Raw genomic sequence first — 22,761 nt, 5'->3', positions numbered from 1 at the left:
AGCCCTGCAGGGACACAGCAGTCACCCGCTGTGCTGCGGGTCCCTCTGCTGGCCACACAAATAAATCCTGTGTTATCGGCCTTTCCCAAACGTTAAAATGAAAATAATACCTGTGATATTCGAATAGCTTGGCTGTGTAAGTATTTTTAATATTTTTGTTATTTTTGCTATCAGCAAAACTTAAAAATGGTCGTGTGCTAAATATATATTTGTAAATAAATCTATTTCTATTTCTATTTCTATTTCTATTTCTATTTCTATGTGTATTTATATTTGTATTTGTATTTCTATATAATTAAATATTTATATATAAATATTTCTTAGGCTATAGCACAATATTAAAATAAAAACGGTATGTTATTACAATATATGATTGTTCATGTAGCTAACTCAAAGAATAGTAAAAACTATCGAGAGTTTCCTCACATTTTTCGATTTAAATATCTAAATGAAGAGAACAGACGCCAGAACCCCAAAGAAAGGATTTATTAATGCTCTGTTCTCAAGGAGTATGAAAACAGCAGGATAAAACCACACAGAAAAATAAAATATTAATTCAATCTACAAAAGGAAATAAAAGCAAAAGTTAAAACCAAGCAAAGAAAATCTAAACTCAAAAGAATGTTTAAATAATGCACAGTAATCTATAAATAAGCAACAAGCTAATGCATTTAACAAGTGTTTCTGTGTTAGTAAGTGCAGCAGCGCCACGGAAACTTTGCCTTTCTTTGCTCACAAGTGCAAGAAAACCTTTTAAATGTGTTTTTTTGGAAGGCGGTGCCCTTGGCCCGGTTCGGGAGATTTTGCGATTTCGGGAAAATTCCGGGCGGGGGCGGCACCTCCCGCCCGCTGGGGGGCGCCCGGCAGCGCGCGCCGGAAGCCGGAAGTGCCGGGAGCCGGAAGCGCCGGAAGCGGAAGCGCGGGCGGGGCGCGATGGCGGCGGCGGTGTCGGCGCTCAGCAGTCTCGGGGTGCCCGAGGCCGAGCTTGGGGTGAGGCGGGGACGGAACCGGGCGGGGGTCCTGGCTCCCTCCCGGGGCTCCGCGCTGAGTGCGGCTCGTTGCAGAGCGACGAGGAAGAGGAGGAGGAGGAGGCGGCGGAGCCCGGCCCGTCCGCGGCGGCGGCGGCGGAGCAGCGGCGGGAGGAGCGGCTGCGCCGGTTCCGGGAGCTGCACATGAAGCGGGTACGGGGCAGCGCTGGGGCGGGGTTGGGCTCTCCCCGGGGTCCCTCCCAGCCCGGTTATCCCGGGATCGCTCGGGGCGGGCTCAGCCCAGCGCGGCCGTGCTCGGTTCCAGTACGAGGCGTGCAAGCTCAACAGCCAGGAGGTGCTGGAGGAGGACAAGCGGCTGAAGCTGCCCCCGAACTGGGAAGCGAAAAAGGCTCGGCTGGAGTGGGAGCTGCAGGTGCAGGAGAAGAAGAAGGTAAAGAACCCCCGGGGACACCGGGAAAGGCCCCAGGGTCCCTTTTATTGCTTGGTGGCTGCACTTAGGGGAAAGGGCAGGGCAGCTTCTACCCCTTCCCACAGCTGCCACCCCAGAGCAGGGTTCTAATTAACCCCTGTTAATTGTTCCAATCCCTGCCCTGCCTGGGGGGAGCAGGAATGGGGTGGGTTTGGGGGTGGATTTGGGGGTGGGTTTGGGGTGGGTTTGGGGGTGGATTTGGGGGTGGGTTTGGGGTGGGTTTGGGGGTGGATTTGGGGGTGGGTTTGGGGTGGGTTTGGGGGTGGATTTGGGGGTGGGTTTGGGGTGGGTTTGGGGGTGGATTTGGGGGTGGGTTTGGGGTGGGTTTGGGGTGGGTTTGGGGGTGGATTGGGGGGGATTTGGGGTGGGTTTGGGGTGGATGTGGGGGTGGATTTGGGGTGGGTTTGGGGTTTTTGGTGGCACTGGGGGGTCTCTGTGCCTGGCAGGAGTGCGCGGCCAGGGGGGAGGACTACGAGCGGGTGAAGCTGCTGGAGATCAGCGCCGAGGACGCCGAGAGGTGGGAGAGGAAGAAGAAGAAGAAAAACCCCGACCTGGGGTTCTCAGGTGGGGGCTGAGCTGTGGGGCTGGGCTGGTTTGGGGGGCTCCTGGGGGGTGTTGGGGGGCTCCTGTGGGGTGTTTGGGGGCTCCTGGGGGGTGTTTGGGGGCTCCTGGGGGGTGTTTGGGGTGTTTGGGATCACAGCCCCCTCTCTCTCTCAGATTACGCGGCGGCGCAGCTGCGGCAGTACCAGAGGCTGACCCGGCAGATCAAACCCGACCTGGAGCAGTACGAGAAGCTCAAGGAGCAGTAGTGAGTGCTGAGCCCGGCCCTGGGGCACCCCTGGGGGCTCTGGGGGAGCAGCAAACGCTGAGCAAACCCAGCCTGTCCTGCTGGGATCTCCCTGGCCCTGCCTCGGGGGGGTAATTCAGGGTTCATTTCCTCAAACGTGGCCGTGCTGAGCTGGGACAGGCGCTCACCCAGCCAGGTTTCTCTGTGATCTGTCACTGCTGGAGCTTTTTAAGCAGCCCAGCTTTAAGGACTGAGACTTGCCCCGTTTGCACTCAGACAGATTCAGCATTTCAGGGGTTCTGTGTCTCTCAGAGGCAGCTGCTGGTCCCTCTCAAATAACAGAGCTCAGGTTCAGTGTTGACATTTGTCACCTGAGGCTGGGATTCCCACAGTGAGGTGTGACAGTGACCCGGGCAGGGACACAGAGGGACAGGACAGGGGGTGAGGGCTTCAGAGGGAAAGGGGGGAAACTTGGGTTGGATATTGGGAAGAAATCCTCCCCTGGGAGGGTGCTGAGGGCCTGGCAGAGGCTTCCCAGAGCAGCTGTGGCTGCCCCTGGCCGTGCCCAGGGCCAGGCTGGGACAGTGGGAGGTGCAGGGGCGTGGAGGGGCTGTAAGGTGACCCTGGAGGGTGACCCCCGGCAGTTTGGGGTGTCAGGGCTGCCCCTCTGTGCCCGCAGCGGGGAGGCGCTGTACCCCACCTCGGACAGCCTCCTGCACGGCACACACGTGCCCTCCAAGGACGGCGTGGACAGGATGGTGGCAGACCTGGAGAAGCAGTGAGTAATGGGGGCATGGGGGGCACAGGGCAGGGCTGGGGGGCACCAGCTCAGCCCCTGCTGCCCCCCAGGATCGAGAAGAGGGAGAAGTACAGCAGGAGGCGGCCCTACAACGATGACGCCGACATCGACTACATCAACGAGAGGAACGCCAAGTTCAACCAGAAGGCCGAGAGGTTCTACGGGAAATACACGGCCGAGATCAAACAGAACCTGGAGAGGGGCACGGCCGTGTGAGCCTGGCACGGCTGTGTGAGCCTGGCACGGCCGTGTGAGCCAGCCTGGCACGGCTCACACAGACCCTGCCTGGCACAGCTCCCTCCTGGCTCCTCTGTTGCAGTTTTCAGACAAGTTTAAATTGTATCAGAAGTAGATTGGAGCTGTTGCTCTCCCTGCTCAGTGCTGTGTTCAGTGTACTGCAGGTAATTTGCATAATTTAGCTGTAATTTGCATAATTCCCCTGTAAATGGCTTTGATTGCAGGAGCACCCAGGTCGTGCCATTGGTGCTCTATTCTAAATAAACTCTTTGGTGTAATCCAGGAGTTGGTGGCTGTTCCTCGGGCGGGTTTGCAGCAGGGTGAGGAGCAGAGGGATGTCCCCAGGGAAAGGCAGCGCCCCAGCTGGCACTGCCAAGGGTGGAACTGCCCTGGGCAGAGATTCCAAGGGTGGAACTGCCCCTGGGCACTGATTCCAAGGGTGGAACTGCCCCCGGCAGCGATTCCAAGGGTGGAATTGCCCCTGGCACTGATTCCAAGGGTGGAATTGCCCCTGGGCACTGATTCCAAGGGTGGAATTGCCCCTGGGCACTGATTCCAAGGGTGGAATTGCCCCTGGGCACTGATTCCAAGGGTGGAATTGCCCCTGGCACTGATTCCAAGGGTGGAATTGCCCCCGGCAGCGATTCCAAAGGGGGAACTGCCCCGGGCAGTGCAGCTGTCCAGCCTCACCCACAGGGCCAGGATGAACGCAGGATCCTCCTGCCCATCCAAGGGTGTCCTAAAGAAGCTTCCAGACATGAGCAGTCCAGTTTATTTTGCTAATTATTTCTCCTGGAGCAGGGCTCTGGAACCCTCCTGCCCCCTTTTCCTTCCTGCCTCACAGGGAGGCTGATTTTAAAGCAAACCAAATAAATCCAGTCCTGCAGTAACTCGAGTTATAAATCCAATTCTGAGTAACTCGAGTTCAGCAGCAGAAGGGACAACGTGAGGGAATGGCCCCAATTCCTGTGGCAGGCAGCAGGAACCCCACACAACCCATCCACCCCCACTTCCAGGGGCTCCTGGGGAAGGAGGAGGCCCTGGAGGAGGCAGGAGGCACTCTGAGAATGCTGCAGCAGCCCTGGGGTGCTGCACCTCGTGGGGAGGACCAGAAACAACCCCACAAACACAGTCCTCACCCCCGACACAGCCAGTGCAAAACTAAACTTTATTCACTTAAGTAAACAGTTACACAATGTAAATCCAGGTGCTCAAAGAACAGCTACTCAACTATGGTTTAGAAAAAGTTACCCACCTGTAAATCCTAGTCCAATAAAGCAATACAAAATATTTACAAATATACACAAGATTCCCATCTGTGGCTTCTGGATCTGTGTGCTCTCTATCTGAAAGAGAAACCTAAGATTCCAAAAATTAAGACCTCAAAATAAATACTCAGTATTAACAAGTCTTCAAGCCCATCAGGATCTCCCCTCCGTGCTGAGGGTGTGAAGTGCTGCAGTCTGACAGTGCCTCCCTCAGCGGGCCCGGAACAGGGAGCTTTTGGGGGAGAAGTTCAGGAATGTTTTCTTCTCCTCCCTCTTGACAGGAACCCACTGCCCGTAGGGGCTTCCCCCCTTCCTGTCCTCCTCCCTGGCTGGGGACACCACCGGCTCCTTGACCACAGCCTGGCTCGGGGGCTTCTGCAGGGCGGGCTTGGCCATTGTGTTCTGCAAGAAAAAAAAAGACATTTCCTGTAGGAAAAGGTGCTGAGAGCAAGGGGTTTATCTGTGCTATCACAGCACTGTTTTCTGTCCAGTTCTTGGAATTCCTGATGCTTACACTGGGTATCAATCACGTGCTCTCAACACAGGGGAAATCCCTGAATGCTCAGTTTGCATTACTAAAACATGTCAATAGTTCTAGTCTGAAATGGTTCAGGTTGAGGGTGAACTCTTATTTCAAACACACTGCTGCCACCAACTCCTCCAGAGAAATCATCACCAGACATGAAATCCCTTTTGTTATGGAGATCCCCATTTGGGAAAAGCCTGAGCTTCGGCCTTCCAGCTGAATATTTACATTGGGGCTGAGGAAATGCTCCTCTGGAATTCCATTACTCACATTAGAGCTGAGGAAATGCTCCTCTGGAATTCCATTACTCACATTAGAGCTGAGGAAATGCTCCTCTGGAATTCCAGCACTCACATTAGAGCTGAGGAAATGCTCCTCAGGAATTCCAGCACTCACATTAGAGCTGAGGAAATGCTCCTCTGGAATTCCATTACTCACACTGGTGCTGAGGAAATGCTCCTCAGGAATTCCAGCACTCAGTTAGGGCTGAAGGAAATGCTCTTTCCCAATTCCAGTACTCACATTGGGGCTGAAGGAGATGCTCCTCTGGATGGTTGCCCTCTCCATGCCAGCCTTGCTCCCGTCCTCAGCTGCACTCCCGGGGTGCTAAAGAAGAGCAGACACAGCCTGAGGGGGGTCCCTGGCAGGGCAGGCACAGCACAGCAGAGCAGAGCAGAGCTCTCTGTGGAGTCTCAGAGTTGTTTAATCTAAAGGAGCTGCACGGCCACAGCAGGGCAGTGCTGGGCACACCGGGGGCACTGTGCCAATCCCCGGGGAATGGGGGCTCCAGGCCCAGTCACAGCTCAGAGAGGACTCGGGGACAGCTCAGGCTGCCACCAGAGCAGGGACACAGCGAGTGGCAGCGGCTCTGCACACCCGGCCTGCAGCGCTTTGAGAACAACAATAAACTTATCTGCAAGGGATGCAGGCCTCTTCTTCTGTACTCTCTCAACATCTGGAATATATTGCATATGTTTATGACAGGGATGCCTGCACCGTTTGTGTCACACCCTCAGATTCATTCCCTTTGCACAGCAGCCCCTGAGCCACGCAGTTGCTGCAGGTTTGTATTTACTGTGGCTCAGGGTAACACACCACGACAGAAACAAAAACCAAACTAAAATTCACTTCAAGCTGCTCGAGCTTCTCCCTCCCTTCAAGTCACAGCAGCTACAGCCCACAAGTCCCTTAATTACCACCAGATTTTCTTCCTCATGTCTGGAACCATAGTCATGATTTCTATAAGACAGAAATAAAGTATGTAAAATGCATTGTGTGCTTGGGCATGGAATTTCTGGGAAACAGTTGGTTGCACATGAAAAGCTTTTAACAGTTTAAAAAGGCAGAAAGATTTAACCTTAAAAAAGATAACCCCGCACTATTCACTAGGTTTGGGAAGGAGATTCCTGGTTTCAGGTCAGAAAGGCATAAATAAACCAGTGGAATTTGTGGGAATATCCCACTAGGAGAACAAGTCAAAGAAACAAGTCTCCTCTCCTTCCCCAGCTGTCCCCTGGACACTCAGGGGATCAACCACCTCTGCGAGGGGCTCTGTGCTTCCAGCTTAAGGCAGCTCCTCGAGGTTTCTGGAGAAGGTTTTGTTCAGGAGTTTGAACTCAAAAGCACAACCTCCGCAGCTGAACTACAACACAGCCATGCAGACAAGTCTAAGGTGTTTACCTTTCCAGGGAGAACACTCCATACTTACCTCAGCTGACTCCGTGGCTTCCTCACGCTCCTGCTTCTCTGTTTTGACCTCCTTGGCAGGAGCAGAGATCCTCAGGCTTGCTGGCAGGACGATGTTGTCTGTTCCCAGAGCTTTGGCAGCATTGGCTTTTGCAATTTCCAGGAGTTCCCTCTTGTCTAGAAGAGGAAGGAATAAAAAGGTGGTTTATGTCATGTTAAAATCTGTGTAATCCCAAGCCTAAAACCTGCAGGTTTTGCATCTATGCAAGCATAGATGATCTCATGGCAGCCTGTCCCCCGTGCCAATGCTGCTCTGAACAACAATTTCTATTAAATACCTTTACCCAACCACACTGAGATTTCCCCTCATGGAGCTTTACAAACCAAGCCAGCAAAGGAGAATCCACCCAGTACAAACACTTGGTTTTAAGCTGCCACACACCCACAGGAAGCCCCACCAGGCCCGGGTACCTTTCTCGCTGAGGTGCAGCGGCGAGCGGCTGCGGGAGCGCGTGCGGGAGCGGCTCCTCCAGCCGCGGTACGCCTCGGGGTACACGGTCCTGCCGAAGCCGTAGAAGCGGCGGCCGCGGGAGCGCGAGCGGCTGCGCGAGTACGAGCGGCGGAAGCAGGCCCTGCCGCGGGAGCGGGACCGCGAGCGGCGCCGGCCGTAGCGGTGCCGGTAGTGCCGCGCCGGGTAGCGGCCGCGGTAGCGCCGGTGGCCGCGGGAGCGCGAGCGGCTGCGCGAGTAGGAGCGCGAGTAGCGCCGGGAGCGCCGGGGGCCGTTGCGCCGCGCCCGGGAGCGCGAACGGGAGCGGCTCCAGCTGCGCGAGGAGCGGCTGGAGCTGGAACTGCTGGAGCTGCTGGAGCTGCGCGAGGAGCGGCCGGAGGAGCGGCCCGAGGAGCGGCTGGAGGAGCGCGAGCGGCCGCGGCCGGAGCCGGCCGGTGATGGGCGCTGCCTGGGCGAGCTGAGGGTCAGGTCATCCATGAACTCTGCCATGTCCTGCGCTCTCCCCGCGCCCTCGGGGCCCGGCTTGGCCCGGCAGTGCCCGGTCTCTGTTCCTGCAGGGCGGAGAGGAGAAGTCAGCACTGACAGCGTTTCCTCACAACAAACAGCACGGTGACACACGGGCAACACCGGGGTGTAAACACCCCACAGCCCCCAGGCATCCTCCAGCCCTGCCACCCCCTCTCCTGCAGGCACAAAACCGAAACACGAGCTCGTACGGAAAAAGAAAGGCTTCAGCTTAAACCATGAGTGGTTCTGTGTGGAAAAACAAGTCCATCTGCATTTTAAGTTTAATTCCTTTTGCAATACCCTTCTTCCTCCAAAAAGAAGGAAGATCTTGACATTCTTGGAAAAAAAAGCTAAGATATTTATCTTCCATCTGTCCTAGATACAGCCCATTGTATGCAGGATACAAAATAACCATTCTCCTTCCAGCTCAATACAAATCGAGGACTTTTCTGCTACAGTTCCACACAGGCTTTTACCATCGAAGGGAAACAAAAGTATCTCGTAAGTCAAAAGCAGCGAAGATCTCGCCCGTACTTTGTCATCAAGCTCGTAGCACTCAGCCCCACACATCCCAGCAGTGCATGCAACAAGCTGCTGATAAAAACCCTCGATATTAACAGCGCAGAAGGCGGGCGCTGCCCCGCATTAATAATTAAAATGGCTGTCCCGGAGCGCCGCCATTTCACGGCCGCAGAGGTGACTCGGGGTAAGGATCTTATCACAAGACTTAAGCCCTGAGTTACGTAACCAGTTTACAGTTTAGGGAAGCCTGCTTTGACACGGAATTTCTATTTAGAGCTCGGTGCAAAGCGAGGTTAGGCAAGGAATCCAACCCCCTCACTGAAATCTGTAATTTAGGTTGCACCAGAGTTGTCGGACGCACCTCTCCCGCTACTACTCCAGGTAAAGTTTTACTACTTCACCTCTGTGCCAGGGCCAAGGTCACACGGCTGGCACGGTAATACGAGAAACCCCCCAAGCGCCACCCGGCACCGCCAACCCCCTCCCGGCCCGTCCATGGGGGCCCGCCGCCGGTACCGGAGCCGCCGAGCCCTCCCGGCCCCCGCACTCACCGCTGGGCGCCGCCGGGCACGCCCCGCGCTGGTTCCCCTGTGGCACCTGGGCGCTCCTGCAACAGAACAAATAAACACCCGTAAAAACCCACCCGTGAGCGACCCACGGCCCTCACTCCGCATCGGCCGCCGCCATCGGCCTCTCCCGCCTCCTTCCCCCCCGGGCGCCGCCTCACCGGCTCCAGCCCGCCGGGCTGCCCCCGCACGGGTCCTGAGGGGAGAGCCCCGCTTCGTGAGTCACCCCCATAGCGCCGGGTCCGCTAGCGCCAGCCGCGATCGGCGATAGCAACGCGACAGAACCGCGACAGAAGCGCAGCCGGGAAGCGCCTCCGCCCGCCGCCGCCGCCCGCCAGCGACTGAGGCCGGCCCAGAACCTTCCAGAACGTCCCTCCCGTTACGCAACCCCCGCGCGCGCGGCGCACGCGCCGGCCCCGCCCCCCGGACGGCGGCCCCGCCCCCAACGCTCGGGACGTGACCCCCACGCGCCCCCCCCGCGCCCCTGCGCGCGCGCTGCGCCTGCGCCCGCGGCCGCCGCCGCGTCCCGTGACGGTGCGCGAGGGATGCGCGGGGCGCGCGCGGGGCGGGAGCGCGCACGGTGCGGGGGATGCGCGGGGCCGGGGGCGCGCACGGTGCGGGGGATGCGCGGGGCCGGGGGCGCGCACGGTGCGGGGGATGCGCGGGGCCGGGGGCGCGCACGGTGCGGGGGATGCGCGGGGTGCAGGGACGGGGGAGCGGGGGATGCGCAGTGACCGCGCGGGGCGCGGGAGCGGAGCGGGGAGCGCGGTGCTCGCGGTGCGCGGATCGGGGCCGCGCCCCGGTGGGAGCCGCGGTGGCGGTGCCCGGTGAGCGGGGACAGCGGCGGGTCCCGGCCCCGGGCAGCCCCGCGCTCCGCCGGTTTCCCGTGCGCACCGAGCCTCCCTTTTCCTCCCGCAGCTGCTGAGCCATGTCCGGGTTGCTGGAGAGCCTGCGGTGCTCGGAGTGCGTGGACTGGGGCGAGAAGCGCAACACCATCGCCTCGGTGGCCGCGGGGGTGCTGGTACGGCCCGCCCCGCGCTTTGCGATTCTTTTGGCTTTTCTGTCCTAAGATAAAAATGACGAGCGGTCTGAGAGTCTCTTCTCCCGCCGTACAAGTGGGAGGGTGAGAGGAAACGGCCTCGAGTTGTGCCAGTGGGATAAAATGGGAAATTTCCCCACTGGAAGGGGGCAGGCAGCGCTGGAGTCACTGGGGATGATTAAAAATACGTGGGTGTGGCATTTGGGGACAGGGTTTAGTGGTGACCGCGGTGGCTGGAATTGATGATTTCAGAGGGCAGCTCCACCTTCGGAATTCCAGGGAAGGGAAGAGCAGGGATACACTGTCCCTGTGTGTAGCAGCAGAGTTACCCACAAAATCCGGCCTGGCTTCCTGCATGCGTTTTTTGTTTAAATTTCGGTTTTACCCAGGCGGTAGCTGCTGGGTAAATCCCTGCTCTGCAGTCAGCTCCATCCCAAACTGACAGCAAAATGAACAGTGACCCCAGTTTGGGCTGGGCTGGAGACTCCGGGGGTGTTTAAATATCCACGATGTTTTCCTGGAGCAATCCAGAGGATCCGAGGAAGGGCTGTGTCTGGATTTAACCTCTTTTTTCCCAGTTTTTCACGGGCTGGTGGATCATCATCGATGCTGCTGTGAAGTACCCGCAGGTGGAGGACTTCAACCACTCGTACCACGCCTGCGGGGTCATCGCCACCATCGCCTTCCTGATGTAAGGGGATGATTTATTAAAATATGAATATCGATCTAATAGCAATATTCAACTGTGACGGACAAAGGACTCTCTAACAGTTAAAGTTAGAAAGGGTTTATTGTGTGGGATAGCTCCCTAATGCGCACTGCAAAGATCACAGGGAATTACAAAGCCTTTTATTTACAAAAATGTCGAATAGACAAAATACAAATGCATATTCATACCCCTGTCACTTCCTCTTCTCGCTTCATATGCTAATTGACAAAAAGGTGATTAAGCATGAGGAGTTTGTTCCCTGAAATGGGTCGGGGGTCCTTTTGTGAGGAGTGGTCACCAAAAGGAGGAAGTAAAACGAGTCTTCCTCGTTCTAAACTTTCAACCTTTTCACTGCAGATGTGATTGATGGCTGGTAGAACTCCCTGTTTCCTGTTTTCCAGGACTATTTCAGTAGGTTTCTGCAAACAGGAGGTCTGGTGTTCTGGAGAATAAAACTATGAAAAATGTATTGTAGCAAGACCCATGTGGGGTAATTAAATAGATGATTTGCTTAGAAGCATTAGCAGCACTGTGTGGCAAAAGCTGATAGGCCAAAAAATGCTTATAATTAATTAGGAAATAGTTTGGCTTCTGATTGGGAATTGTAACATCTGCACCATCTCACCCTTCTCACGAGCCTGAAAATGGAATAAAAGTCTTTAAAACGCCTCTCAGGAGCCCCTCTCTGGGTCAGAAAAGGGTTTTTCCAACAAAGAATGAACAGGGAGGGTCTCATGGCAGCTTTGTCCCCTTTCCCAGGATCAACGCGGTGTCCAACGGGCAGGTGCGAGGGGACAGCTACAGCGAGGGCTGCCTGGGGCAGACAGGTACGGGGACACGGCACGGGGTCTGGGGGTCTGGGCTGTGCCAGGGGGGTCTGTGGGGTCTGGGCTGTGCCAGGGGGTCTGGGGGGTCTGGGCTGTGCCAGGGGGGTCTGTGGGGTCTGGGTTCTGCCAGGGGCATCTGTGAGGTCTGGGCTGTGCCAGGGGGTCTGGGGGGTCTGAGTTCTGCCAGGGGGTGTTTGTGGGGTCTGGGCTGTGCCAGGGGGGTCTGTGGGGTCTGGGCTGTGCCAGGGGGGTCTGGGCTGTGCCAGGGGGGTTTGTGGGGTCTGGGCTGTGCCAGGGGGTGTTTGTGGGGTCTGGGCTGTGCCAGGGGGTGTTTGTGGGGTCTGGGCTGTGCCAGGGCGGTGTTTGTGGGGTCTGGGCTGTGCCAGGGGGGTCTGGGCTGTGCCAGGGGGTGTTTGTGGGGTCTGGGCTGTGCCAGGGGGGTCTGGGCTGTGCCAGGGGGGTCTGGGCTGTGCCAGGGGGTGTTTGTGGGGTCTGGGCTGTGCCAGGGGGGTCTGGGCTGTGCCAGGGGTGTTTGTGGGGTCTGGGCTGTGCCAGGGGGGTCTGTGGGGTCTGGGCTGTGCCAGGGGGGTCTGTGGGGTCTGGGTTCTGCCAGGGGGGGTTTGTGGGGTCTGGGCTGTGCCAGGGGGGTCTGGGCTGTGCCAGGGGGGGTTTGTGGGGTCTGGGCTGTACCAGGGGGGTCTGTGGGGTCCCACAGGACATTCCCCATCCCGTTGCAGGGGCTCGGATCTGGCTCTTCATTGGTTTCATGATGGCGTTTGGGTCCCTCATCGCTTCCATGTGGATCCTTTTTGGGGGCTATGTGGTTAAAGGTAAGGCCTGAGCCTATTTTTGAAAGCTGAAGGGGTCCTGAGGTTTAGAACTGGTATTTAGAGGGTTCCTAGGCAGGCCCAGTTTGAGTATTTTGCCCTACACACCACAATCCCATATTATTCCTAATATTGGGATGGATTTGATCTAAGTACAAACTTCCTGTAGGAACCCAGCTCTTGCCCAACTGGGAACTCCATGGATATAATTAAACTGCTGCAGTTTTAAGGGAATAATTCCCTGGGCGAACATTTATTCCCAGAATACAAATTACTGAGTTCCTGCAGATTGCTCCCAAAGCCTCTCTGCTAAATTCGCACAAGGGAAAATGACATGTCAGAAATGGGATACGCTTGAAAACTACTTCAAAAAAAAAATTAATATTTTTTTTTCTCTTAGAAAAACCAGTGGTGTACCCAGGAATTGCTGTGTTTTTCCAGAATGCATTCATCTTTTTTGGGTAAGACTGTCCTCTTTGATTTGTTTCCTATTTAATTGGCTTTTAATGATAAAAAACTGAAACTGGCTGGGACCTGCTTGGTCCTAAAGTCCTGTTTTATAGCCAGAGCTGTGTGAATAAACTGGGATCTGCCCACATAGGACTTGGATTAACAAAGACCCCTTGAACTCCTGTGTTTAGAAGAAGAGGAGTTTGATTTCTGTGTCCCTCTGCTGTTTCCACAGGGGCCTGGTGTTCAAGTTTGGCCGCACAGAGGATTTGTGGCAGTGAACCCCCCTGGAGGGCCCTGGGCTTTAACTGCACCCCCAAAGTTTTGTAAAACTGTTTTGTAAACCTTCCATTGTGTCTGAAATCAAGGAAAGCTGAAAGCACTAAATCCAGCTCAGTTCTGTTTGGTTTTTTTACTCTTGTACGTCCACTTCAGTGTTGTACTGTTTTTGAGAAATGTAAAATTGCTACAAACAACAGTGGAGTCACTTTTCTAAAATGATGTTTGTTACAAATAAAAGGAGAGTTGGAATATGGATGAACTTAACCAGCTGTTTCTATGATGTTATTTACAATCCACAACTTACTAAAACTGCATTAAAGCAACCTTTTAACAGGTATTTATTAAATATTTCCTATATCTGGGCAATATAACCATTTCTTCAATTTCAAAACTTGCTGCTGTGTGGCTTTTCTTGTGTAATTCAGAACTGTGGTGACTTGGGATTTTTTAGGGGATTATCCCTGAATATTTCATTTATCCTGTGGTGATAAAAGAAGAAGTGTCTGGGAAGTGACAAGTGCCAGTTGTGTGTGGAAGGCTGGGGCAGTCCCAGCTCCCTGCTGGCTCTCTGGGGACAGGGAGAACTGGCCCTGCCTGTGCCTGCATTCCTGGGGAGTGCAGGGATCTGCTCATCAGGGAGGGAATGAGGCCAGCGAGCCTCATCAAAGGCCTTGTCACGAGCTCCTCCTCCATCCCTCCCCAGGGGCTGAAGGGAGAGAAGCAGCCACGTTCTCACTCCTTTATTGGGTAAGCACTGCTGGAGATTTCTGTGTCAGCTGTCTCTGAAAGTGAGGAACACTGAGGATCTGCTGAAAACCCCGGGTTCCTGCAGAGAATGCTCTGTCCTTAAAGTCCCTGCACCTCCCACAGAGGTGACAGCCCAGGCTGTCCCCTCAGACACTGCCCCAGCTCTGTTTGTGTTTGAATTTGGCACCAAACCCCGGGGGTGTCATCCACAGCTGACCAGGACCTGCCAGCACCCAGCCCAGCCCAGACTGTCCCAGGATGTCCCAGACTGTCCCAGTTCAGCCTGGCAGGATGCTGAGCTCTGGCCCTGCTCCAGCTCACTCATCAAATCCTGCCTTGTCAAGGCCTCCAGCAGAACCAATTCAGCTTAAAAACTTCACTGCTTGTCTGGAGAAGAAGTGCTCCGTGAGGAATTACCATTTCAAATCATCCTTTCGCCTTGAAAACTAAAAATAGTTTAATGTTTCCATGCATTTGGATTGATAAGCCATGAATGCAGCCAACCTTTTTGTACATATCTTACAAAAAATATTTAAGATAAGGCCAACAAAGCAGGAAAGCTGAATGCACCTGAAGTTTGCATCTGTGAATTCGCCCTCTGTACCTTTCAGGAATAACTGGAACAGTTTGATTTTTGAGTGTCCATTGGGGTGGCTTTTGTGGGCCTTTGAATTGGTATTTCAGTGCTCTTTGAACCCATCACAGCTGTTCAGATTTCCTGGTGGTAAAGAGGAAAATCTTATCTTGGTCCTGTCTGTCAGCTGGGATCCTCCACTCAAAATCCAACAGACAAGTGTGGGAACTGTGAACACAAACGTTCTCATATCAGAACATGTCAAAGCATCACAGGAAAAACCCTCAAACCAATGCAAAACCTGATTAAAAGCTTCTTTTCACCCATTTGTTATTCCTGTAATTCAGATTACAGCCTCACATCAGCACCTAAGGGTGCCCAAGGACTGTTTGTGCATCAAAATATGCTGGGAAAAGGAATAACCCATTTTTTCCTCAAATTTTTAATTCAAATATCTGGAGTTGTCCATAAATGAACTCTCCCACAGGGAATCTGAAATCATTTGGAAACTCACCTCCCAATAAAATTGGTCATCAAAGTACTTTGAGACATGCACAGCTTTAAGCAGTTTGATGTTTAAGATTAAACCTGTTGGTAAAAAGAGAAGAGATCCAAAACAAACACAAACAAATCAGGGCAAGGGGAGGATTGTGTGTAAAAGGAGTTTCTTGGCAACATTTATCCAAATGTAAAACACAAATTCAGACCTAAATCCTCCAGCAGAGCCCCCTGACTCCAGCTGGCCTTAAATGCAGAAGTATTTAAGTATTTTTGTATTTAAGTATTAAATACTTAAGTACAAAAAGAGGCTTGCCAAGATCGAGGCTTGGCATACTAAAAATGAATTACTTTAGGTAAAACCCCATTAAACAGCTGCTAGATTAAAAAAAATACATGAAAATGATTAATTTCTTGCCTGAGAAGTGCCTGTGTATTTAAAACAATCTGGCTTATCAGCAGTGCTAGTTTGGGATCTCTGGATTTTAAAACAATTGGTTAAACACGGAGTGTTTGCTTATTTCAGCTGGATGTTTTCTGAAAATCTGTTCCTTCTTCATTACACTTAAAAGTAATGCAAAGGTTTAAATAAATTAAAACACTCAAAGTATCACTGTAGGGTGTGTTTCCCAGCAGTTTTCATTGGCCATTTCTGTGTTACTCCACACAGAATTAGCAGCAGTTCCCACAAACCAGAGCATCCCATGGGAGCCACGTGAGTGCTGCTGCCCCCAAAGCAGCAAAAAGTCCCCCAAATCCCCAAATCTCTTGATCAAAGGGCTGCAGCTGGGCTGAGGCAGCTCCTGATGTTGTTGAAACTTGGCACATTTGCTCCAAATGGCCTAAAAAGTGACAAGTCCCAGACTGGGGCATCTTCTGTCACTAAGATAACACCCCGAAGTGGCAGCGTTTTCATCTTCACACCTCTCCTGTCTGCAGGCTGAAGGCAGCTGTTAAACCTTGGTGAAAATAAAACCCCAGCACTGAAAGAATGGTGCTGCTGGGTTATTTCTGTGCAGAACAGCTCTTCTCCTTCACCAGCCTGGCTGGGAGGAGTCCCTGGCATTCGTGTTTTCGTTTATTTCACAAGTGATTTGCCCACAGAATCTTGCTCCAAGGAAATAAAGAATTCCTGGGATGTCCCAGTACTGACCTGTAATCAAACCTGTTATCAAGGCAGTGCAGATGGTCTGGCAGAAGGCACCAACAGCAACAAAGACCAAATAACCCAGACTGAAAAAGCAAAAAAAGAGTTTCACCTTTTATTTAGCATTAACAGGATGAATGAATGTGCCTCTATCAAAATCTCTCACAGGAACTGTCATTCTCACATCTGCAGCTGCAGTGAGATGTCTTAGGAACACACCAGAAGCCTAACACAGACCTCAGAGGATTTGTTTTGCTCATCCTTTTGGTATTAAAACTTCATTAAATTTGTTTCATTAAGAATGTGATGAGAAGTGTCAGGCCCTCATGCTGCACTCTGCTTTCTCCCTCCCTGGTTATTTCTCTTCATTATTTAATACAAGAATGTCTGTACCTGGATAAATCATTCCATTGCTTAGCAATCCCTTTTTCTACGACACAGAGAACCACAGCGGCCACGGCTCCCAGCACAGCAGGCAAACCAAAAGTGAAATGGACTCCAGAAGTGTCCTGAAGCTTCAAGGCACGATTAAAGCACCTCTGGGAAAAGGAAAATGTTTAATTGACACCCAGAAACACAGGCTGGTAATTGCAGATCAGCTGTTGCAGAGCTAGAGGATGAATTTGAATCCTGCACTCTGCTCAAAACACCTCAGTTTGGAAAAGAGGTTTCCCTTGGGGTATCCTGCACTGGAAATGAAATTTATTCAGCTTCCCCAGGAGCCAAGTGGGGTTTGAGCATTACCTGCAAGCAGTGGGAGCCCAGGACGGTGACGGCAGTGGCCAGCAGCCCCAGGATCATGGCGATCCAGGGGTGCTGGATGCTGTGAGCTGTGCAGCCGACAGCGACGCCTCCGGCCAGCACCGCGCCGTGCACGTGCGCCTGCAGGAACACGGGGAGGGGCTGTACACGGGATTGTGGTGACACAACAGGGGCAGGGATTGAATGTTAGCAAGGGATTGTTCCCTGGGAGGGTGGGGAGGCCCCTGGATCGCTGGCAGTGCCCAGGGCCAGGCTGGACAGGGCTTGGAGCCCCCCTGGCACAGTGGAAGGGGTGGGACGAGCTGATCTTTGCTGCCCCTTCCCCTCCAAACCCCTCTGTGAGTCTGCCAGACCCTGGGCCTGGTCTCAGTTCATGGCTGTTGTAATTCCAGTGTATTCCTGAGGGAACCAGAGGATCTCTTTGAACAGAAAAGCCCCAGGCAGGCTTTCCCCTTGTCCTTACCATTCTGAACTTGCCATCCTTGGAGGTGAGGGCAGACAGCATGAAGGCAGCCACAGCACTCACGGCGAGGGCCAGGTAAGTGTTGAGCACTGCTTCCCTCTTGGAGTCAGCCAGGATGGAGTTGAAGCTTGGCCAGAACACCCAGACAAACACAGTGCCTTGGGGACAAGGACAGGACACCCTCAGGAGCTGCTCTGAACCACAGGGAGCCGTCTCTGCCTGTCTCTGCAAGGCTCCAGCTGTAATCCCCACTGCAGAGCCTCCCTAGGATCCCTCCCAGTGTCACACCCCAGTGACCACATGGCTTCTCCAGCAGGAATCAAACAGGTTCTCCTGCTTGCACTGGTCAGCACTCGGGGTGCCCAGCCTGCCTGGCAGGATGCACTGCCCCTGCCCCTCCAGGGATGGAAGCACAGCAGGAATTCCAGCCAGCAGAGGGACGTGGTGCCCTCAGAGCGCCCCAGGCTGCTGCCACAGGCACTGTGGCCCGGGCTGTGCACAGACTCCAACACAAACACCAAGCACAGCTCCTCTGGCATTGCCCGTTGTTTATTTTGTTCCCTGCCCACTCCCATCACTGATGTTGTGTTCCCCACAGAGGCACCAGACCCCTGTGCAATCCACCTGACAGTGACACTGGATGTGTTCCTGTCCAAGACTCCTAACAAGTGACACAGACACTGTCACTGTGAGGCACAAATGCAGTTTCCAGCAGCCCTGGCAGGCACTGATTTTGTACCAGCCCCTCTTGGCTCTGTGAAATCCAGTTTCCAGTGCTAATATCCATGATTTCAGTGCACCCAGGCAGAGATAACCCTGCCTCAGACAGGAGAGGCCATTTCAGCAACTCTAAACTTATGGTGGCACTGAGGAGTTGTGAGATCGTTCATCCTATTCCCACTGATCAGGCAGTTAGTCAGTCATAAATACAGATATAAAATCTACTGAAGCATTCCTGTGAGTATCTGCTCAGCTCTGGAAACAAACTGCAAACAAGAACTCCAGGGACACAAAAGAGCTGCATTTAAATTTTGTATTCCCTAAACTGGGCAAAGACTGACTGAGAATGAGACGCCGTGGACCCCTGCAGGAAGCTCTGGGTTCAGCTGGTGGCAGTTGCACTACAGAAATTGTGATAATAAAGACACCAAATTGCTTCCATGAGAAAAGGAATTAAAGTCCCAGACACTGAGCCTAGCCTCCCCCAGCTCCTCTCTTGTGGGAGGACTCTGTATCACACTCCCCACCCTCCAGCAGGCTTTATCTTTTTATTTCTGTCACCAGCAGGGACTGCCCCTTTCTATCTCCGTGCACCACCTGGAGAAGCAGCCTGAGCTCTGCTGAAATCCAAGTTGTGAGCTCAGCTCTGGCACACAGCAGCCCCTGGGCACGCCAAGGGGGACAGCCCGGCCAGGACAGGGAGGAACTGGAGGAAGATCTGTTCACCTGGAGCAGCCTTCACACCGAGGTGACAAAGGCAAACTGAGCCCCAGCAGTGGCAGGAGCGGCCTCTGGGCCAGGGAAAAGTGGCCACTGTCACACAGCAGGACACAGCAGCAGCTGCAGCTCTTGGCTGCACCCAGAGCTGCAGCTTGCACTGAAAGCCCCCAGCCCTCCTGCAGTCCCCTCTCCCTGCTCCAGCCCAGCACTCACCCAGCAGGGAGAACAGCTCCGACCTGGGGGTGCTCCTGCTCTTGTCCAGCCCCGGGGGGGCCGCAGGGAAGCGGGAGGTGACCGCCAGCCCGAAGTAGGCTCCAAAGAGGTGCACGTGCATCAGGCTCAGGTGCTCTGGGACCTGCAGCAGCGGGACAGACACAGAGAGATGTCACCTGTCCTTTCACAAAGGAAAGGGGACATCTCCCCCCACAGATCTGGAATCCCACCAGGGTTACCTGCAGGTACATCCTGTTGATGCATCTGCTCACGTAGAAGAAGATTAACTCCACCAGGGTCATCACAATTAACTGCACAGGGTTGGCCTTGCCCAGGACAGCCCCCGTGGAGATGACCACAGCAGTCATGCTCACCAGGGCCTTGGCCAGGCTGCAGGAGAGGGAGGGAAGGAAAACAGCTCAGTGTCAGGGTGACAGCAGGGCTGGTAAAAAGGAATGACACACAACAATGCACTCAAAGCCCAAAAGCCCTCTAAAAATGCCTGCAAATGTGACTCTGCTCATCCCTGTGAGGAGCTCCAGCACAAGGAGCAATCAGCAGCTCTGCATTAGCCCTAACATGAACTCATTACCTTTTCATCCCAACTTCATTCTGCTGAGCCCTGAGGAAAACGAAGCAATCTTCAACCAGCACAGAGCACTGGACACCAAGGACAATGAGCAAGAAGTTGAACCCGGTGCTGCTGAAGCCGTATCTTCTCAGGACCATCAGGAAGAAGCCAAAGCCAAAAACCACCATGTGGTTGACATCTTGAAGTTCTGCAGGATGGAAAAGAAAAATACAGCAGTGAAATTGTTAATGAAGACTTCTGGTTAAAAAAATCAATAAAAATTACAATTAACTAAGAAGCCTTCAGATGAAAAATTCAAATGCCACTATTGTTTAGAGCTTGCAAAGAATTCCAGAGCTTTCTTTCCAATCTATAATCAGAGAAAAAAAATACCCTTAATGCTGAATTTATTTTTACACAGCGATCTGGATGCAGCAGGATGGGGGCTGAGAGGTCAAAAAAACCCAACAGAAAACGGACCAAAAATACAATTTAATCTTGGATCCTCATCCCACCTGTGAAATAAAGAACTCCTGGCAAGTTCAAAGAGCAATAAAACCATTCTGCTGTGCCTCACCCCTGTGCAGGGCACAACGGGAGCAGGGATTGCCCCTCCTTTCCCAGGCTTACCTGGGTACAGGCTGGACGGGGAGTAGACGTCACCAGCACCTGGGAAGCCAAAGAAGGAGCGGAGCAGGAAGAGAGTTTGCAGCAGGAGGATGAGCCAGGGCACGCTGCAGCGGAAGCTGAGGTAGCGGGAGGGCATCGTGCACTCGCTGCATCAAGCACCAACACAGCAATTGCTCCTTTTCCCTATAAAAACGCCCCAGTGCCCTCACAGCAATGGCACAGGAGGCGTGGGGGGCCAGCAGTGAGAACTCAGCGAGAGATAAAAACGCCCAGAGGCGTGAGCAGGGAGCAGCTCCTTATCTGTCCCCTCCAGTGCCACCCACGGGTGTCCATGGGCAGGGACAGGACACCTTCCACTGTCCCAGGCTGCTCCAAGCTCCATCCAGCCTGGCCTTGGGCACTGCCAGGGATCCAGGGGTGGCTGCTCTGGGCATCCTGTGCCAGGGCCTCACCCCCTCTGAATACAGAATTTCTTAACATCCACCCCAACCCTGCCCTCAGGCAGTTCAAAGCCATCCCCCCTTGTCCTGCCATATAAAAATCCTCCCTTTGTGAGCCCCTTTAAGCACTGGAGGAAAATCTGTCCCTGCTCAGTGTTCACTGTGCCCTCCTTGTGCAGGCAGCTCAGATTAAAGCACTCTAACCACACCTCACACTCTGCTCCGAGCCTGTCACAAACCCAGCCTGAGGACAGCCCAGGATCGTGCTCAGGGAGAGGGACAAAGCCACCTGCTGGTGACAGGGACATTCATCAGGCAAAAATATGCCCACAAAACTCCCGCTCCACTTAAATTTTAGGACGTCCCTGCTGCCAACCCAGGCTGCAGGGCACAATAACAGTGTGCAAAGCATCTGTGCAAGGTCTGGATTTGTGGTGACAGCTTGAACCTTCCTCCCATCCAGTATCGAACTGCTTTAATATCACATCACTTTAATAACAAAGCCCTTGCCCAGCTTTTTTTAGGCTTAACAAAGTTCAATATCCCTACACCTATTTCAGAAACTCCTGAAAAACCAGCCAAAAAGAGACTTTCCCAGGCATGCAAAGCACTGCCCTGGCTTCAGGAAAATCCTGATGCAGAAAGATCCACATCCAGGTCCTTTTCCTGGGAATTCTGTGAGCCCGTGGGTAATTCAGACAGAACCAGAATACCTGGGGAACTTTCTCTAGACAGCATAACCGCTCAAGCAGACATTAAATTCACCCCTTTTCCCTCAGAATGACACACTGTAAAGGTGATGCTCAGATTCAGAGACCAGTGGTTGATCTCTGACAGGGTGAAGCACAAAGTAACTTTTATATTAGGAAAAAGTTCTAAAAGGTGGGCAGGCCCTGGCATAGGGTGCCCAGAGCAGCCCCTGATCCCTGGCAGTGCCCAAGGCCAGGCTGGACAGGGCTTGGAGCAGCCTGGGACAGGGGAAGGTCTTTGCCCATGGCAGGGGTAGAACAGGATGATCTTCAAAGTCTCTTCCAGCCCAAACAAATCCATGATGCTCCGATTCTAAATTATAACTCCACTACCAGGAAGATACTCCCATGACTCAGCCCAGTGTTAACTCCTGGGACAGGGTTAACGCCGTTTTGGGATCAGCTCTCCTCACACTCAGCCCATGGCTGCCCGACCCTTGTTCTGGGAGTTCCATCACCCCCCGGCAGGCCCGCGGCACCCAGCCCGGCACCGGGCCAGGCCGGAGCAGCGCAGGCCGCGGGCACCGCCACCCTCCACCCAGCGGGGCCGGGCGGGGCGCTCCGGCCTCCCTCAGGAGCGGCGCCGCCATTGCTCCCCTCACGGCTCCCACAGACCGCAGGGGCCGCAGGCTCGGGGCGGGGGCTCCGCGGGGGCCGCGGGCGCTGGGCCGGGGCTCAGCCGGGCGGCCCTGGCGAAGGGAGGCTCGGAGCCGGAGCCGGAGCCGGTGCCGGTGCCCGGCCGTGACTCGGCAGCGCCCGGTGACGGCGACACCCACCCAACCCCGCCCCTCGCCGAACGCCCGCCCCCTCCCCCACAGGCCGCCCTTAGGGACTGCTCTCTCATTGGCGGAGCACAGCTCCTCCTGGCCTCTGATTGGTCTACCCCCACCACTTACCATCTTTGGGCCGCGCGTCCTGCACTGCGATTGGTCCGTTCGCTTGTCACTCAGCTATGCGAGCTATTTATTGGCTGGCGCTGCCCGTCAATCACCCCTGGGGTTATTTTGCCCTCCGGTGAGCCGGCAGCGGGGGCCGCGCTGTGGGGGCGGCACCGGGCGTCACAAACTGTTACTGCCTGTCTTTGCACCTGGGACATTGTGTCCCCTTCCCCAAGTGCCCATTTGCCAGCGAGGCTGTCAATCAAGCGGGAGAGGTGGCACCTCGGTGCTACGGTGACAGAGGAAATTGAGCCCTCCCTCTTCCGTTTCCGAGTGGATGGCTGAGCTGTCCTTTTATTTTTCTGTTTCTCTTCCATTGGGCAGTTTTGATGTCGGTCACGGCAAGAGGCGGGAACCAGGCTGCAGAACAGTAGGAGGGAGGAGACCAAAATCTACATTCTGATTGGTTAAAGGGCCATCAATCATAAATTCCCCTCTTTGATTGACTTGCAGAGCCGTCAGTCACAGTGGTGGGTGTGGTACGCGACGGCACGAGGCGGGCTTAATTTTTCTGGCACTGCGATTGGTCTGTTTTACTGTCTGTCTTCCTTTCCCCCTTGACGATTGGTCGAGAATGCTGTCACTCAGGTA

General features: G+C 54.0%; 4 protein-coding genes across 8 annotated transcripts; 2 read left to right on the top strand and 2 right to left on the bottom strand.

The window, feature by feature from the left end:
• Positions 1 to 845: 845 nt before the first annotated feature.
• On the top strand, positions 846 to 3,301 carry SYF2 (SYF2 pre-mRNA splicing factor). Its single transcript, XM_063418825.1, has 7 exons — positions 846 to 990; positions 1,065 to 1,181; positions 1,294 to 1,419; positions 1,905 to 2,022; positions 2,176 to 2,266; positions 2,925 to 3,023; positions 3,095 to 3,301. The coding sequence occupies exons 1-7, from the start codon at positions 934 to 936 to the stop codon at positions 3,258 to 3,260; spliced, it is 774 nt and encodes a 257-aa protein (XP_063274895.1). The 5' UTR covers positions 846 to 933; the 3' UTR covers positions 3,261 to 3,301.
• A 1,129-nt stretch (positions 3,302 to 4,430) lies between these two features.
• RSRP1 (arginine and serine rich protein 1) lies at positions 4,431 to 9,225 on the bottom strand. Its single transcript, XM_063418976.1, has 6 exons — positions 9,026 to 9,225; positions 8,850 to 8,905; positions 7,233 to 7,820; positions 6,784 to 6,938; positions 5,598 to 5,681; positions 4,431 to 4,951 (listed from the first exon to the last, which is right to left on the bottom strand). The coding sequence occupies exons 1-6, from the start codon at positions 9,094 to 9,096 to the stop codon at positions 4,760 to 4,762; spliced, it is 1,146 nt and encodes a 381-aa protein (XP_063275046.1). The 5' UTR covers positions 9,097 to 9,225; the 3' UTR covers positions 4,431 to 4,759.
• Positions 9,226 to 9,288: 63 nt separating this feature from the next.
• TMEM50A (transmembrane protein 50A) lies at positions 9,289 to 13,262 on the top strand. 3 transcript variants are annotated; one of them, XM_063418977.1, is made up of 7 exons: positions 9,289 to 9,398; positions 9,783 to 9,885; positions 10,482 to 10,594; positions 11,372 to 11,439; positions 12,177 to 12,269; positions 12,667 to 12,727; positions 12,952 to 13,262. In XM_063418977.1, the coding sequence occupies exons 2-7, from the start codon at positions 9,793 to 9,795 to the stop codon at positions 12,995 to 12,997; spliced, it is 474 nt and encodes a 157-aa protein (XP_063275047.1). In that variant the 5' UTR covers positions 9,289 to 9,398; positions 9,783 to 9,792; the 3' UTR covers positions 12,998 to 13,262. The 3 variants fall into 3 exon arrangements, with proteins under 3 accessions (XP_063275047.1, XP_063275048.1, XP_063275049.1); XM_063418978.1 differs by having other exon boundaries at positions 9,319 to 9,444; XM_063418979.1 differs by lacking the exon at positions 9,289 to 9,398 and adding an exon at positions 9,519 to 9,546.
• On the bottom strand, positions 12,951 to 22,665 carry LOC134561741 (RH-like protein). 3 transcript variants are annotated; one of them, XM_063418975.1, is made up of 10 exons: positions 22,129 to 22,665; positions 19,435 to 19,621; positions 19,082 to 19,232; positions 18,843 to 18,984; positions 17,190 to 17,347; positions 16,709 to 16,867; positions 16,358 to 16,503; positions 15,971 to 16,050; positions 14,834 to 14,907; positions 12,951 to 14,547 (listed from the first exon to the last, which is right to left on the bottom strand). In XM_063418975.1, exons 2-10 carry the CDS (start codon positions 19,599 to 19,601, stop codon positions 14,521 to 14,523), a joined length of 1,104 nt encoding a protein of 367 aa, XP_063275045.1. In that variant the 5' UTR covers positions 19,602 to 19,621; positions 22,129 to 22,665; the 3' UTR covers positions 12,951 to 14,520. The 3 variants fall into 3 exon arrangements, with proteins under 3 accessions (XP_063275045.1, XP_063275043.1, XP_063275044.1); XM_063418973.1 differs by lacking the exon at positions 22,129 to 22,665 and adding an exon at positions 20,044 to 21,962; XM_063418974.1 differs by lacking the exon at positions 22,129 to 22,665 and adding an exon at positions 20,044 to 21,960 and having other exon boundaries at positions 16,709 to 16,846.
• Positions 22,666 to 22,761: the final 96 nt, after the last annotated feature.

This window comes from Prinia subflava, chromosome 24 (assembly GCF_021018805.1).
Source record: "Prinia subflava isolate CZ2003 ecotype Zambia chromosome 24, Cam_Psub_1.2, whole genome shotgun sequence".
NCBI lineage: Eukaryota > Metazoa > Chordata > Aves > Passeriformes > Cisticolidae > Prinia > Prinia subflava.
This window is presented reverse-complemented; position numbering and strand designations above follow the sequence as displayed.

Coding starts and splice junctions, on each gene's coding strand:
- SYF2 (XM_063418825.1), top strand. CDS start 934: ATGGCGGCGGCGGTGTCGGCGCTCAGCAGTCTCGGGGTGCCCGAGGCC. Junction 2,023..2,175: donor CCCCGACCTGGGGTTCTCAG/GTGGGGGCTGAG, acceptor TCTCTCTCTCAG/ATTACGCGGCGGCGCAGCTG. Junction 3,024..3,094: donor GTGGCAGACCTGGAGAAGCA/GTGAGTAATGGG, acceptor GCTGCCCCCCAG/GATCGAGAAGAGGGAGAAGT.
- RSRP1 (XM_063418976.1), bottom strand. CDS start 9,096: ATGGGGGTGACTCACGAAGCGGGGCTCTCCCCTCAGGACCCGTGCGGG. Junction 6,939..7,232: donor GCTGCACCTCAGCGAGAAAG/GTACCCGGGCCT, acceptor TTCCTCTTCTAG/ACAAGAGGGAACTCCTGGAA. Junction 4,952..5,597: donor GCATCTCCTTCAGCCCCAAT/GTGAGTACTGGA, acceptor TTTTTCTTGCAG/AACACAATGGCCAAGCCCGC.
- TMEM50A (XM_063418977.1), top strand. CDS start 9,793: ATGTCCGGGTTGCTGGAGAGCCTGCGGTGCTCGGAGTGCGTGGACTGG. Junction 9,886..10,481: donor CGGTGGCCGCGGGGGTGCTG/GTACGGCCCGCC, acceptor CTTTTTTCCCAG/TTTTTCACGGGCTGGTGGAT. Junction 10,595..11,371: donor GCCACCATCGCCTTCCTGAT/GTAAGGGGATGA, acceptor CCCCTTTCCCAG/GATCAACGCGGTGTCCAACG.
- LOC134561741 (XM_063418973.1), bottom strand. CDS start 20,179: ATGCCCTCCCGCTACCTCAGCTTCCGCTGCAGCGTGCCCTGGCTCATC. Junction 19,622..20,043: donor CCCGTCCAGCCTGTACCCAG/GTAAGCCTGGGA, acceptor TCCATCCTGCAG/AACTTCAAGATGTCAACCAC. Junction 19,233..19,434: donor AATGAAGTTGGGATGAAAAG/GTAATGAGTTCA, acceptor CCTCTCCTGCAG/CCTGGCCAAGGCCCTGGTGA.